At 36.3% G+C, this 16,109-nt stretch overlaps 2 protein-coding genes across 2 annotated transcripts; both read right to left on the reverse strand.

Moving 5' to 3' along the window:
• Positions 1-6,271: 6,271 nt before the first annotated feature.
• On the reverse strand, positions 6,272-8,101 carry LOC111785188 (uncharacterized protein At5g39865-like). Its single transcript, XM_023665627.1, has 2 exons — positions 7,505-8,101; positions 6,272-6,915 (listed from the first exon to the last, which is right to left on the reverse strand). Exons 1-2 carry the CDS (start codon positions 8,098-8,100, stop codon positions 6,399-6,401), a joined length of 1,113 nt encoding a protein of 370 aa, XP_023521395.1. The 5' UTR covers position 8,101; the 3' UTR covers positions 6,272-6,398.
• A 1,231-nt stretch (positions 8,102-9,332) lies between these two features.
• LOC111785187 (protein BRANCHLESS TRICHOME-like) lies at positions 9,333-11,633 on the reverse strand. Its single transcript, XM_023665626.1, has 2 exons — positions 11,042-11,633; positions 9,333-9,874 (listed from the first exon to the last, which is right to left on the reverse strand). The coding sequence occupies exons 1-2, from the start codon at positions 11,467-11,469 to the stop codon at positions 9,415-9,417; spliced, it is 888 nt and encodes a 295-aa protein (XP_023521394.1). The 5' UTR covers positions 11,470-11,633; the 3' UTR covers positions 9,333-9,414.
• Positions 11,634-16,109: the final 4,476 nt, after the last annotated feature.

Genomic DNA, 16,109 nt, shown 5'->3' on the forward strand with positions numbered 1-16,109 from the left:
GAACATGCAAGCTAGAAATGGAGTCATTTTCCAATATCAACTACAACAACCAATCTTCAAGATTAATACTCAATTCAAAGAACAACATAGAAGATCAACAACAAAAAGTTGACAAATCATTCATGCATCTACCAAGGCTAGATAGCCCCACAACCGTCCCTTCAATAGTCTCCCACCACCAACTCGAAACGACACCGTTCGACTACAACATCATCTTCAACCACGAGATGCTTTTAGAACCAACAGAGCCAATGCCAGAGCTCGTCCACGACCGACCTATGGTCAAGCTCGACAACTGGGTTGCCCTTGACCGACTTGTCGCATCCCAACTGAACGGTCACAACGAAAGATCCATCGAAGACGGAGAACACGAACACGAACAACAACATCATCATATGCAAGTATCGAGCAGAGGATTGGGATATGGGCATGAGAATGATATCTGGGGCTTCACGAAGTCAGCGTCTCCCTCATCATTAGACCCACTATCCCATTTCTCCGTTTAATTAGCCTTAGTGTATATCAAAATATCCATATTTATATATGCATCTATGTATTCCTAATAAGTTCTTCTCCATATTTATACACTGCCCAACTTTTCCGAGCTCGTACGGATTAACCTTATAAGTTGCAATTTGGTCGGGTTTAGCCAAATTTCTATAGTTCTCGTCGTTACCACCCTTATTTTTTCGTATTAGTTGACGATATCAGGTGTTCGGGTAAATACAATAGTTTATAGACGATTCATCTGATGCATCGAAACCCTAAAAATAAAAACGATATCCAAATTATACTTCGAAATTTATGTAATTATTGAGTTAAATTTTGAAGATTGAAGGATAATTAGGGGAAAAATGGAGTGTGGTAGCTGTGTGAAGAGTGAGTCAATGGGTGAAATGAAGTGGGGAAAGCTAATGGTCCAAAGCCGATTAATTCGTAACTAAATTGACGAGTTTGACACATCAATCATAGCATCGCGTTGACTTTATTGCCGACTTTGTGGGACCCAGATTTCGGATACCGACAAATGAGAAGCTGACGTGGTATCCTCTTATTCGCAGGTTGTCATTCCTATGTGTGTACAGTTGGCGACAACGTGTGCAGCGGTGGGGTCCACTGGAAGGTGTCTACCAGAAAAAAAAAATGTTTTATTTTTTTTTTCGTTTTATTTTTTAATTTTTTTAATTTTTTATTTCCCTCATCAAAATAATAATAATAAAAAAAGGCGATTGCCTTTTGGAAAATCAGGTACGAATTTGAAACTGATTGTGAAGCCTTTTTCTTTTTTTTTTTTTTTAAAAAAATAAAATTATTATTATAATTTCATCCCTCTAACTTTTTTTTAATCTCAAAATAAGTTTATTTGCAAATACTACACTTCCATGTTTAGAATCATTCATGCTTGACATGATTGATCTTACTTGTGTAGTGATTCAAATCTCAAACAAATGTTCTTGCGTCGAGATATTTGATCAATAAGGTAATCTGAATCTTAATTTACCTTGAGGTGATTTTCTTAAAACTGTTAGAATCGATACCAGTTGTTAGCTCTGATACTAATTGTTAGGATTGCTCAACAACGCACACACTCGATCAAGATGAACACAAAGAACGAGAGAGAAAATACAAGGAGGAATATTGACTAAAGGTTTTATATTGATGACTTCAGTTATTGTACAACAACAGAGAATACAGAAGAAAGAATCTTGAGAGCCGGTATATATATATGGTTTCAATTTACTAAATATATCTTTCAAAGATTTAAACCTACGAGTCTACCGAATATACCTCTGTCAAATCTTTACCAAATATTTACCATATATATGTCTATCAGATCTTTACAAGTTATCTTCCAAATATATCTCTACCAGATAGAGAGACTCCATATCCGAACAAAAATCCTTCTCATTCGAATGTGGTATCGGTTCATTCATATACTTCTCATTTACCGACTCGAATACAACTGAACTTGATGAATAAAAGATATATATTTTTTAAATTTAGATATCGCATATACTTTAATGATTAAGTTGGCCCTACAATCTAAACCAATTCAATGCCTTATATAAACCTCTAACCCTTTGATAAACATAGCTTAACAAACTTCTTGACCTAACATAACCCTTTGCTCTTTATTCTTTGTCAACACAATCACCTCCTACCTTCTAAAACATCAACTTAAATGTTGTTTAGACATAAAAACGATATAAACCATAAAAGTTTACGAACCCAACTTTCGATAGACCCATTATTAGAGATATCTACGAGACGGAGCAAGATGAGGAAGCCTGCCACAGCCACAGCCACATGTTACAATCATCATCTCGCACAAAATTTCATTGATTTTTGCGAATATCATGTTCCTAGTCAATTCAATAATGTCTATCAACATAATGTTTTATCTCGTTTAGACAAAGATTCTCTACTCCGTTTGAGACCGATCCCTACGGTCAAATAGATATCTCTATCTGTCTATTCTCATTCGTCTCGTTTTGAATGAATCTACGTAGGTTAAATGAACATTTCTACCCGTGATAAACGCTGTGTAAAATTAATCCAAACAAGATAACTGAAAATAATTTTTAAAAATTATCGAATTGATTCAAAGTCATTCAAGAACACACGACACAATTATGTCAAAGATTTAGACGTTCATGGAGAGGTTAGAAGATCAATTCGAAAGCTCAAAATTAAGAGTTATCGTAAACCTATAAAGTAATAGTTAAAAAGGAAAAAGAATATATTGATTATCCCTAGAGATTACTCATGTAGAGTGACTATTTTTTTCTTTTCCTTCTAGAAAAACAAAGACTTGGTTTCATCATTATTTTTGGTATATTGAGATATGGCCCTCTCAAATGTTGTGCTATAAATGATAGGACATATGAAGAACATCCTTAACTTTTAAGGATGTTTTTTTGGATGGAAGATTCTCGATAAAAGTAGAAAATGATGTGTTCGAACTCCTCCTATAATGTCTTTTCTTTCTAAATTAATATCAATTTTCAACCGTTCGAACATTTTATAAATTTTCAAGCTCACAAGGAAAGGAGAACGTTGATATAACATACAGAAGACTCGCATACCACCACCATAAATGCAACAATTCGAACATTTTTTTTGCCCTAATTTTAATCAAAATGCACATTTTGATTTCATGAAGAAAATTTGAATGGAGTTATCAATTAGATTATTAGGGTTTATATTTGAAAAATTGTTCGTGATTTTGAAATTAACACAAGTTTCAATCAATTATACTATTGGTATTAAATGGGTACCAATTTGAACAAATGACCTCATGTTTTTATATGATATTAAACTATCACATGATTAATCAATTAGTCCCTAGAATTAGAGTTTAGTAGTATTTCGGTCTCAATTGTCGATTTTTCGTGGCTATTTTGTGACAGTAGAGCTAACACAAGCTGGCGTGACATTATTTATTACTTTTTTGTATTGAGGTGATAGGAACTAAGAGACATCAATCATGCAGTATACTTCAATGGAGATGTGAAGAAAATGCTGTGAAATTATCAAAACATATTTCAATTCATGTCACGTTGAAAAATAATGAAACTTCATTGTTATAAATTTTGGGTGGATTACGGTTTAGAGTAATTTAGAGTTATTGTATTTCATTAATGTATTTTAAGACTTTATTTATTTTAAAGTTACATTTACATAGTGGCTCATTATGACCATAAAGTATGAATGTTACAAACTCTTGAAATGTCTGATGTAAAGTCAAAGAGTTTCATTTTGAGGCTGTATAAAGTCATGTATGTTGTATTTGTAAGAGACTTGGAAAATATAGTAAAAGAAGCATTCTTTTAGCCAATGATTAAGTTTCTTTGCAATTCGGTGTAGTTTAGGTTCGCATGTAGAATCATTCAAGCTCAACATGATCAATCTTGCTTTGTGGAGTGATTCGAATCTCAAACAAGTGTTCTTGTCATGAGATATTTGATCAACAAGAATCATTCAAACTACATATGATCGATCTTGCTTGTAGAGTGATTCGAATTTGAAACAAGTGTTCTTGCCTTGTGATATTCGATCGGTAATTCGAATCTTACTCGCCTTGTAGTGATTCCATATCACGAGGTCTCATTGTCGGCTTTCTATGACTTTTAGCGTGTTCTGCTTGGAGCAATTTTTTTTTAGTTTTGTTCGTTTTTCTATTGTGAGCTTTCGTATGATTGAACTAAATGAGTTCGAAAACGTTTTGTTTAGCGGAGAAAGAAGTTTAAATGAAGAGTGTAATTGAAGCTATCCTTGTTCATTTGATGGGTTGTTTTCAACTTCTCAAGAAAGTAATTGATGATATTAGTAGGGAAATTTCATGTTTTTGGTGGGGTTCGTTACACACTTATAACAAAATTCATTGGCTTACTTGGGAAACCCTTTTTTATCTCCCAAAAAAACATGTTTGTGAGATGCGTTTTAGAGTGTGGAAATCTCTCCCTAGCATACACGTTTTAAAAATCTTGAGGGAAAACTCGAAAGAGAAAGGTCAAAGAGGACAATATCTATTGGCGGTATGCTTGGACTGTTATAAAAACCAAAAAGAAAATGGCTACCAAACGACTATAAACTTTTACAATACTCATTTTAGTTCTTGCACTTAAAAAGAAAATAACAATTTGGTCCATGCACTATTATTTAACCATTTAATATGTAACGACTCATGCCCAGAATTCGAAATTTGGATTCGGTACCTGATCACCCAGATATTCTCTTGCATCCCTTGTGACATTGTTACGTTGCTTACTATTTCTTCTAAAAGTGAAGATTATCCCCATAAATCAACCTATGTCATTTGAGCATGTTTTGTCCTTACTTACATGCATTCTACGAAAATTCCTAGGATGTTACCCAATATAGAATTGCTCCAAATAAAACATTAGGGGCGGTGACTTTCAATTCTTTTAAGCCTTTCTTAGTCATGCTCTCGTTCATCCTACTTCTTATAAGCCTTAACTTCTAATTATTGATTGAGCCTTATTTTATTTGCTAATGAATTGACTAATTATCAATAATTGATTACTATTACTCTAAACTTTATTTTAAATATCGTTTAATGATTAATATTTTTATCTTCGAAAAGTAAGTTTGGTTACGACAACCTAATTTGATGTTGATGAGGATGATATATATGTATTTTTTTTTTCTCTTCGTTGGAATTATTTTTATAAGTTTGAGCCAAAACTTTAGCTACGACCGCCTATAAGGGGTTTACTTCACAAGGCCTTCGCTAATGAAAAGCTACAATATTTCCGTTTTACAGTGTAACGACTCAGATCCACCGCCAGCAGAAATTGTCTTTTTTGGGCTTCTTCGGGGCCCAACGTCCTCGCTGACACTCTTTCCTTCCTCCAATCGATGTGGGACCGCCCCCCAAATCAACCCCCCTTTGGGTCCCAACGTCCTTACTGGCATACCGCCCTGTGTCTACCCCCTTCGGGGAACAGCGAGAAGGCTGGCACATCGTCTGGTGTTTGGCTCTGATATCATTTTTAACGGCCCAAATCCACCGCTAGCCGATATTGTCCTCTTTGGGCTTTTCCTTTCGAGCTTTTCCTCAAGATTTTAAAACGCGTCTACTAGTAGAAAGTTTCCACACCTTTATGAATGGTGGTTTGTTCTCCTCCCCAACCAATGTGGGACATCACATACACAACTTAGAGATATGGGGACATCACATACACAACTTAGAGATTGACACGCAGATCTGTAGAGGATCTAGCCTCTAGTTTACTTTTTTAAGTTGAATTATTAATCAATTAAAATTTTATAGGCTTTTGATCTTTTCAAAAAAGATAGAAAGAAAGAAAAGACTTGTGATGGCTAATAATTAGGGGAAAATTTTGCTTCTAGCTCTTGACATAACGTCTCTAGATATTTTCTTTGATGGGCCGATGATAATGTCGGCCCAAGTTCTCGGTGGCTTGATCCATAATATAGCCTACGATAAGAATAGTTACTATCTATACCAACAAAATTAATTTTTTTTTGGATGAATCAGTCATAAAAACTCTAAAATCATGCATGTTTAGCTTGAAATTATGATATGAATCTAGGCATGAGGCGTTTCACACACGATTAACCCAACTCAACTCCGGTTCGAGTTAATGACCGGAAACATTTGCTAACAATTTGCTTATCATAACTTGTTCATATTCTTTCAACTTTGTTCTTAGCAGAGTTCATGACAAACAAGTATGAAGACCTTGAGGTGTTAGACAGAAAGATTGAAACCCATTTCTTTTTCATAAATCAGCAAAGAACTGACCTCAGATTTATTGTAAAAACCACAAACAGCTCTGTATCAGATTCAACAGAGATCATCATATATGTATATTAAGATTTGGAACTCAGAATGCTCACTGTTTTAGGCATCAGCTGCATATGGGGCAAAGGACAAGGCCATTTTCATTGCAATCAGGGCATTTGACAACCACAGCCTTGCCATGGCCAAGCCTTTTAAGCCCTCCTTCTTTCACTGTCATCACCAATTTACAGCTCCCATTGCACTGAAAACATGGCAGAAACCTTGCATTCCCACACCCTTCACACACCGACCCAGCTTTGATTTTTGGTAGCCCTTCAAGTAATTCACCTAAAACTCCTTCTTCTACCATTTTCAACACTTTTTCACCATTCCCTATGTACCTTCCTCTTATGAACACTCTTGGAGGAATCATGCCTTCTTCCCCTCTCCCTTTCATCAATTCCTTTAGCTCTTCTCTGAATCCTCGATCCATCGACACGTCTCGCTCGCAGATTTGAACTCCGGTGCCTTCGATTGCCGCTCTCACGGCGTTGCATTCCTCAAAGGTCTTTCTTATCCCACGTAGGGTCGTCGTGTATACCACCACTCGATGCTCCCCGCTCGGTGGGCAGAGTACCTCAAATCTGAATAACAATATGAATAAATGATTAAACACATTGTACCCATAGCCTGCAGATTTCCACACCCTTATAAGGAATGTTTCGATCTCCTCTTTAACCAACGTGGGATCTCACAATTCACTCCCGTTCGGACTTCCCTTCAAGGTTTTAAAATGCATCTACTAGGGAGAGGTTTCGACACCCAAGAATGTTTTGTTCCACTCTCCGACTGATGTGAGATCTCACAATACTAGAGAGAAGTTTCCACACCCATATAAAGAATGTTTCGTTCCCCTTTCCAATTGATGTGAAATCTCACAATCCACCACATTTCGAGCTTTCCCTCAAGATTTTAAAACGTGCTTACTAAGGAGAAGTTTTCACACCCTTATAAGGAATGTTTGGTTCCCTCTCGAATCGTGGTGGGATCTCACAATCTACTCCTAGGGCCTACCGTTCTCACTGGCACACCGCCTGTATCCGGCAATAACATCATTTATAACAGTCAAACCCTTGTAAAAAATGTTTTGTTGTACCTCAGACCAAGGTGTGATCACACAATTATAAGTCAGCATCAGTCTAAGGTTTTGAGTTCAATTTTAGCACAACATACCTGTCGAGCAAATGCTTCACAGGGGACGGAATTGTCACGGGAGCGGTCAGAGCGGCTCGAGACGATGGTCGAAGGACAGCAGATTCCACGATCTGATTGGGGCAATTGGGATTGGAATTCTCCTTGTTGGAATCAAAATCCTTGAGAGCAAATTTCTTAGATTGAGAAAGAAGAGAGAATCGAAAGCTGTCAGCATCGAGGCCATCCATGAGCTCCCAGGAATTGATAACCTCCGGCTCAGATTTGGGTTCAGAGAGGGGAGTAGGAAAAACAGAGCCAAAGGTGAACCTGGGCGGCGGAGCTGGGGTGGCAGCGGAAGGTGGGTCGAGGTTAAGAAGGCCATAAGTGGTGGAAGTAAGGGAGACGATGTGGTGGGTGAGAGCGGCGGCACCCAGTTGGGGAAACTCGTCGTCGTGGTTCAGAAGATGGGAAGAAGCACAGCCCATGATTAGCGATGAATCGGAAGAGGGGTCGAAAGGGGGAGATGAAAGATTGAATTTTTGAATGAAAGAAAGGGTTTGGTTTAGGAGTTGTGGGCTTAGCACGCTAAGTTTGGGCGCTAAAATTGAATTCAAAAGAGGGTGGTGGCATCGCATGGGGGGGACGGGGAGGCCTCCGAGGAAGAGGGGTGGGGTATCTTTTTGGTCTCATAAATTGCTTTAACAATTCCAATTTTTGACCTTTACCAACTGTTTCCTGACCCCACCAAACTCTACTCTCTTCCATTTTAAAATCTCTTACCCCCAATTTTCTAAGCCTCCACCACCACGACCCCGACAACCTCCCCATTGAGACTCATGGAAGAGAGGCCTAACAAATCAGGGAACACCATGATGCACATGAGTGATTGCTATCGAGCGGTGTCGTGACTTTTCTGACTAAGAGGATGAACTAATAGTCATTCTAACTCTCTGTGCGCAGGTTTGAATCAACTTAATCCAAAAAGATTCTAACTCTCTGTGCGCAGGTTTGAATCAACTTAATCCAAAAAGTTTTTGCTTATTTAAACTCGACCTGACCCAGTTCATAAAAAAATTTCGAATCTTCAAATCTTTTGAACACTCTTATCACCAACTAAGCTCAATTTCTTTTCTTTTGTCTTTATGAAAAGGACAAACCAAAGCCAAAAGGATTCTCCCGCGTCCTCGCTAGAATATCACTGCGCATCGCCTTGTGTCTCGCTGTAATACCATTTGTAATAGGCAAAACTCATCACTAGCAAATAGATCTCACAATCCACTCCTCTTGAGGGGCCCAACATCCTCGCTGGCATATCATTGCACATCACCCTGTGTCTGCCTCTAATATCATTTGTAATAATCCAAGCCCACTCCCTTGGGGCCCAACGTCCTCGCTGGCACATGCCGCAAGGAATGTTTTGTTCCTTTCTCCAAACGACGTGGGATCTCACAATCCACTTCCCTTGGGGGCCAACGTCTTTGCTGGCATATCGTTGCACATCGCCTTGTGTTTGGCTTTGATACAATTTGTAACAGCCAAAGCCCACTCCTAGCACATAGATCTCATAATCCACTCCTCTTGGGAGCCCAACATACTTGCTGGCATATCAACACATATAGCCGTGTGTCTGGCTCTAATACCAATTGTAATAGGTGAAACTCGCTGCCAACAAATATTGTCTTTTTGGAACTTTCCCTTTCGAGCTTCCACTCAAGGTTTTCAAATGCTTATGCTATCGAGAGGTTTCCGCACCCTTATAGGGAATGTTCTATTCCTCTCTCCAACCGATATGAGATCTTATGAGAAGACTCGAACCTTTAACTTATTAGTCAATGACGTATGTCATCGAATTAAGTTAAGCTTACCGTTAACATATTAATCCACCCGAGGTCTAGATTGATTTATTTATGGAAATAGACTAATTATTTCAATAAGAGAGATGAAGTAAATTAGGTAATAAAGAGGTTGTTGGATCTGACAGACCCTTCTTTTTGTTTCAGAAGAACTCTAAGCTGAGCCTTTTGACACTCCAATTTCGCATCTGAATCTCTACTCTTCGACCCTTTTGTTCGAACCACTCGCCGGAACTCCACAAACCCTTTAATTCCTCTCACAATATGAGGATTAATATTTTCCACCTCCGGCGACCCACTTGTCGGAGCTGCCACCGCCGGAATCTCCATTTTACAGGATAATCTCTGCTCTCCCACGACGGCGTCCAATGCTGTTGATTCTGCCGGTGAAGATCCGTCGCCGACAGCATTGTTGTTGATGGAACTCGCCGAGGAATTGTCAGCCGCCGTCTGTTTTAGTTTGCCTGATTCTATCTCTGAAAGCATGTCTTCGAACACGATCTTGACCTCTGCAAGCTTCATTTGAACTCTCTCCTCTCGTAATACCTCAGACAACCTTCAATTTCAAATCAAAAGGAAATCAAGGATTCCATGGTTATTTAAGCATTACAATAAATAAATCATTTATTAGGGAAGCGGTTCTTGTCACCGAACGACTAGTTTTTCAAAATGGTCATTCTTATCGGTAGATATAGGTATCGAGTCACCAACTACTAAATAAACGGTCTTAGTCTTGTTTTTAGTAGTTCAGAAGAATCAACCCTAGCCCGATTGCCTTGTAGACAGACAAATATTTCAGATTAAATAGAGGAAATTTTATGTCACTCTACGTCACATCAACTAACACACTCAAACAGTTCGTTGTAATGGTCCAAGCCTAATGTGTCTACCAGAAACAAAGGTTCTTCACACTTTTATGATGAGAAATGTTTCGTTCCCTTCTCTAATCGGTTTTTACACTCTTATAAGGAATGATTCGTACCCCTCTCTACTAATGTGAACCTATCTAATCAGTTTTCACACTCTTATAAAGAATGCGTTGTACCCCTCTCTATCGATGTGAGGATATCTAATTGGTTTTCACACTTTTATAAGAAATGCTTTGTACCCCTCTCCACCGTGTGAGCCTACCGCGTCTATTAGAGACAGAGGTACCAATGTATGCTTCTTACCCCTCTCTACCGATGAGCCTAACGCGTCTATCAGAGACAGAGGTATCGATGTATGCTTTATACCCTTGTCTAACCTGTGATGTATCACATTGGTTGGGGAGGAGAACAAACCAGCATTTATAAGGGCGTGGAAACCTTTCCCTAACACCTTGAGGGGAAGCCCGAAAGGAAAAGTCCAAAGATGACAATATCTGCTAGCGGTGGATCTAGGCCGTTACATAACCAATGTGAGTCTAACGCATCTACAAGAGACAGACGTACCAATGTGGGATCTCGATCATATTTATTTAATTATTCTACCAGAGATAGGTTTCCATACCCTTGCAAGAAATGTTTTGTTCCACTGTTCAATCAAGGTTGGATCTCACAATTCACCCCGAGAAGTTTTCACACCCTTATAAGAAATTTCACGTACTCTTCTCTAACCGATGTCGGATCTCAGAGTTGTTTATTCATTTATTTAGACTAGATTTATTTAATAACCCTAAGTTTTTGATCTAGAAAAAAAAAAAAAAAAAAAAGAAAAAAGCAAAATTAAATTATGAACGAACCTTAGCATCTTCCTCTCATCTTCAATCTTCTTCTTCATCAAATCAATCTTGGTTTCATGTAAAGAAACCTCACGTGAAAGCTGTTGACACAGTAATTCCATGGCTTCCCTTTGTTTCCTCTCTTCATCGAGCTCCTTAGCCAACCTCTTGGCCAAAGACTCAAGCTTTTTACGAGCCTTGCGCTCATACCGAAGCTCAGTCTTGAGCTCCACGATGTGGCTACGAGCAAGATCGAGCTCAGAGTCCATTCGCTTCTTAGTAGGAACCAGATCGCAAAAGGAAGAAGAAGAAGCTAACTTCAAGCAATAAAACTGAAGGTGCTTGTTAATGGCGGATTTATGAGGCGTTTGGCGATGAGAAGGGCTAATATAAAATGGGTTTTCGTAAAGTTTCCAGCTTGGACAAGTATCGTCCTTCATCATCATCATCTTGATCTGTTGTTGTTGTTCTTCTTCTTTGAAAATTGTGAAGACAGTGAAGAAAGGTAATGGGTTGTGGTGGTGGTGGTGGTGGTGGTGGTGGTGGTGGTAGGTCCTTTGCTCATGAATTTTGCTTTTGGGAGTGTGAGATTTGGGAAAAGGAAATAATGGCTTCACTGTCACAGACAGCTCCTCCTTATTAATTACAGCAAGAGGTAGGTTTTTTTTTTTTTAAAAAAAATCTCTCTTGATAATTTGTATCCTTGCCCTACGCGTAATCATTAACCACGGTTTGGTTTAAGATTTTGTTTAAAATATTAGTAAGATGTTTGAGAATGAAACGAGAAAGCTGTTTCGTTTAGGTTTCAAATCTCATGGATTGTTGAATTTATATGTAATAGTCTAAGTGCATAGGTAAGAGATATTGTTCTCTGTAGGTTTTCTCTTATGGGTGTCTACTGGTGACACTGGGTGGTGTGCTAGTGAAGATGTTGAGTCTTGACAGGGGTGGACACTGGGAGGTGTGCCAGCGAGAATGTTGAAACTGTGGACACTAGACGATGTGCTAGCGAGAACGCTCGTCTTGAAGGTGGTGGACAACAGGTTGTGTGCCAGTGAGGATGGTGGATCTCGAATGGGTTGAATTGTGAGATCCTACATCGATTGGAGAGAGGAGCGAATACCAGCATGGACGTTAGACCCTGAAAAAGGTGAATTGTGAGACCCTACATCGATTGGAGAGAGGGACAAGTGCTAGCGAGGACGTTGGACCCCAAAAGGGGTGAATTGTTAAATCCTATATCGATTGGAGAGAGAAATGAGTGTCAGCAAGGACGCTAGAAGAGAGGTGGATTGTGAGATCCCACATCAGTTGGAGAGAGAAACTAAACATTCTTTATAACGGCGTGGAAACCTCTCTTAGCATAGACATTTTAAAAACTTTGAAAGGAAGCCCAGAAAAAATAATATCTACTAACCCGAGTTTAAGCTATAAACAAAAATTACTGAGGTTCGAGGACAAAAAGGCTACACTTGAGGAAATGGGCCTTTTTGGGCTAGTATGCATAACTCGAATGGACCTCACAACCTATATGGGCTTTTATACTCCCTCCCCATCATAGGGCCTTACTTCTATTTCAACTAACCTATCTCGGATTCATCGGACTCTTTTTTTATCTCAATAATTAGGTTATCATATAACTCCGGTAAGCACTTTTAAATCATTGATATCACGTGACCTAACTTTTTAAAGTGTTTTCACAATGATAGGTGAAACGCAACCCTTTGAATAATTCAGATCTAGGGTATATATGGATCTTGTCTTGTAGGATAGTTCACTACTAAAAATCAGTTGACGGATCTTTAGTATTCCCTATATAGTCACGTGGGAGCGGCTCTTGTGCCTACCAACTATTTTGATACTGTGCAGATCATTGTCCCCTTATTACGAGTAGGCACAAGAGTAGCTCCTACGTGATTTACTATAGCAGTCCTATGACTATATATCATCCAATCTAGAGATAATTCATCGTTAAAGGCTAACTCACAACTATTTAATAGTCTCTATATTGTATATTAATAGTGGAAGTGACCAATGTGCCTTTGTCGAATATTACGATGATATGTGAACCTTTATCCCTCGAAAAATGGCAACCTAACAACCTTGAATTCGAGGATATCACTCGAAAGAAAAATCTAAGAGAATTTACTCATATTCCAGCAAGATTCTTTAAACTTTCTCGACAGTTTCTCCTTTAAATTGGTTCCACAAATCTCTTGCCCATCCTTAAATGAACCAAAATTCCTAGTTAATTTGATCAGTTTTTCAATTTCCTCGTCCCTCAATTTTTAACCTAGTTTTCGAGCGACTAATCATACTTAATCAATCGATGGGTTTAAATCATCCAAAATCCATTGTTAACCCATTTTATCATAAATAATTAAATTCAACTTTGTGCACGAAGAAAACATTTTTATATTATGATTAAATTATCGGTCATAAATTAATAAGTTCATAATATTAATTTTGATATATAAACTATAAATATTCAAAACGTTTTATATATAAAAAAATAATAATTGTGTTTGAAATGGATATCTATTTATTCCATCTCATCCATATAAATATATAATTTCTTTTAGAACTCCAATAATATTAAAATATATAATTTTTTTTTTTTAACTATACAATAATATTAAAATTTAATCTTTAAAGATTATATTAGTAAAACATTATAATATTAATTTACTCACGACCAGCAATTAACTAATTTTGTGGTTTTTTAATTTTGTTAAAATACGACAAAAAAATATTATAATTGATTCGAGTATTTTTAATATGCTTGACGTTTCTTTTATTAAATGCTTATGTTTTTTTTTTTCTTTAAATAACGATGGAAGGTAGACAATAACATACTAAATTCATATAAAACATTTTTTTTCAATATTACTTAATAAGTGGTCGGACTTTTAATTTTATATTTAATAAATCAGTTCAAAATTTTTATAAAAAAAATTTCAATTTGTGTCTAATCAATTATTCAGTGATTGAATTTTAATATTGAATTTAATCCAACTTATTATTTCTTTTTAATTTTCAATTTATTTACTTATTTTAATATAATTTTATTTCTCTTATTGATATTTAAAAGAATTTGAATAAATTAAAAAAAAAATTAAAATCTCCTTTAATAATCCTTTAATTTTTAGTTTTCGATATATTAAAATTGGTGTAGTTTTCTCAAAAAAATTTAAAAAAATATTTGAATTCTCACCAAATTTAAAAATTTTGATTTTTTTTAGAATTTAATTCATTCAAATATTTACCTATTTATACAATAAATAATCAACTTAAATATATATAAAAATACAATTTATAATCATTTATAATTATTTCTTGAACTTCAAAAATAAAAATAATTATAACTTATACATTATGGTGAAATTATTGTACATAATATTAATTTTGAGATATAAATAACACATGTTCAAAATAAATAAATAAATGTTATATATATATATATTTGTAATTTGGGTATAAGAGAAAATTAAAATATTTGGAGTATTTATTAGATTATTTACCCCAACTGATTCCTTAACCTCATCAAAATCAGAGTATGGCATATTTGATGAGACGACAAGACGTTTGGATAAATAACGTGATGAAGCATACCTATATCTCTAGGAGCTATTCTGTCTAATTATGTTAAAAACGCCTTCGAATACGTCTTTTTGGAACCAATTTTAAATCTCTTTTTCCTTTTGAGGTATCTTTTCCCATCCCCAAAATTTGCATGTATCATGTTATTCATTAATTGAATCTAATTCTATGTTATCGAGATTGAGCTAAAATTTAAAGTGATTTCAGAATACGTTTTTACGTAACAAAATTTTCTTTCTGAACCGTCAAGTGTACGACTTCTTAGAATTTAGAGGTAAATTACTTATTTAACTTTGTTTTACTATAGTAATAATTTGATTCTCTTTTTCTTTCTCGGTTGCTATCTAAAAAAAATAAATTTGAATGGGTGTGGTTGAACTCAATTTAGTTTTCGGGAATCCACAAAACACCTCAACTTGTTCATTTATTTGAATCCAATCGAACCCAATCTAAATAAATTCATAACGGAGCTCGAACCGTACGAATTGAATGAACCAAGGATCATCCAATGTCATTTTTTCAAACGGACAATTAAGAGTCATGTGAGCATGGCCAGAAACCCTCAACAAATGGCTAACTACCAACCAACACCCACACAGAATCGCAGAGCCACACGTTGTTGATAGCCATCCATGTGCTTTTGACCAACATCCCTCCTCCCTAGCTGTGATTTAATTAATTTTTTAGGTAAAACAATAGATTAGAGGTCGGGATTGATTAATCATTTATTATGACATGTCATATCAAGATCTTACGTGCTAGAACCTCTTATAATATCGTTTTATTTTTAGAAAAATTGTTATTTCTTGTATTATATAGAGCTGTTTCCGTTTTAATGAATGTACGATCCTATGGTTGTTTTCGTCACGAAAGAAAAGCATCGAATATGGCATGCAAGTCCATAAATGCATGGGTATCAATTTAAACATCTTAAGCTTATTTTGTCTTTTAAAGATGCCAAATCCAAAGTCAAAAGCTTTTTACGTGTTCATACATTATTCTGAACTAACTATTACTAGAGATGTGTACGGGTGGAACGGTTACGAAAATTTTCAAATTTTCATTTTTTTTTAGGGATTGGGGCGGGAATTCTCTGCGAGAAATTTGCTGTTCTACCAACATAAATTTTAATATTACAATATAGTGTGTTAACAGTAAAATCGTATGATATTGTCCACTTTCAGCATAAACTCATGTTTTTGTTTTGAGACTTGTCCACAACCCTTCATACCATATAGAAATGTATTTCTTAAATTAGCGGACTGCCTCCTCACCATTCTTGACAGAGCAAACTCAAAGAGGATAATATCTGCTTTTGTTACAGTTTTCGGACAAACCCAAAAAGGACAATATCTGCTTTTGTTACCGTCATGCTACATACTGAATAATACTTCCCACTAACCGACCGATACAGTTTTCATGATCAGTAGACACCACTATCAGAAAACTATTTGTTTTGTTTTTTTATTGAAAAAAAAAAAAAAAAAAA

This window comes from Cucurbita pepo, unplaced genomic scaffold (genome assembly GCF_002806865.2).
Source record: "Cucurbita pepo subsp. pepo cultivar mu-cu-16 unplaced genomic scaffold, ASM280686v2 Cp4.1_scaffold000396, whole genome shotgun sequence".
Classification (NCBI taxonomy): domain Eukaryota; kingdom Viridiplantae; phylum Streptophyta; class Magnoliopsida; order Cucurbitales; family Cucurbitaceae; genus Cucurbita; species Cucurbita pepo.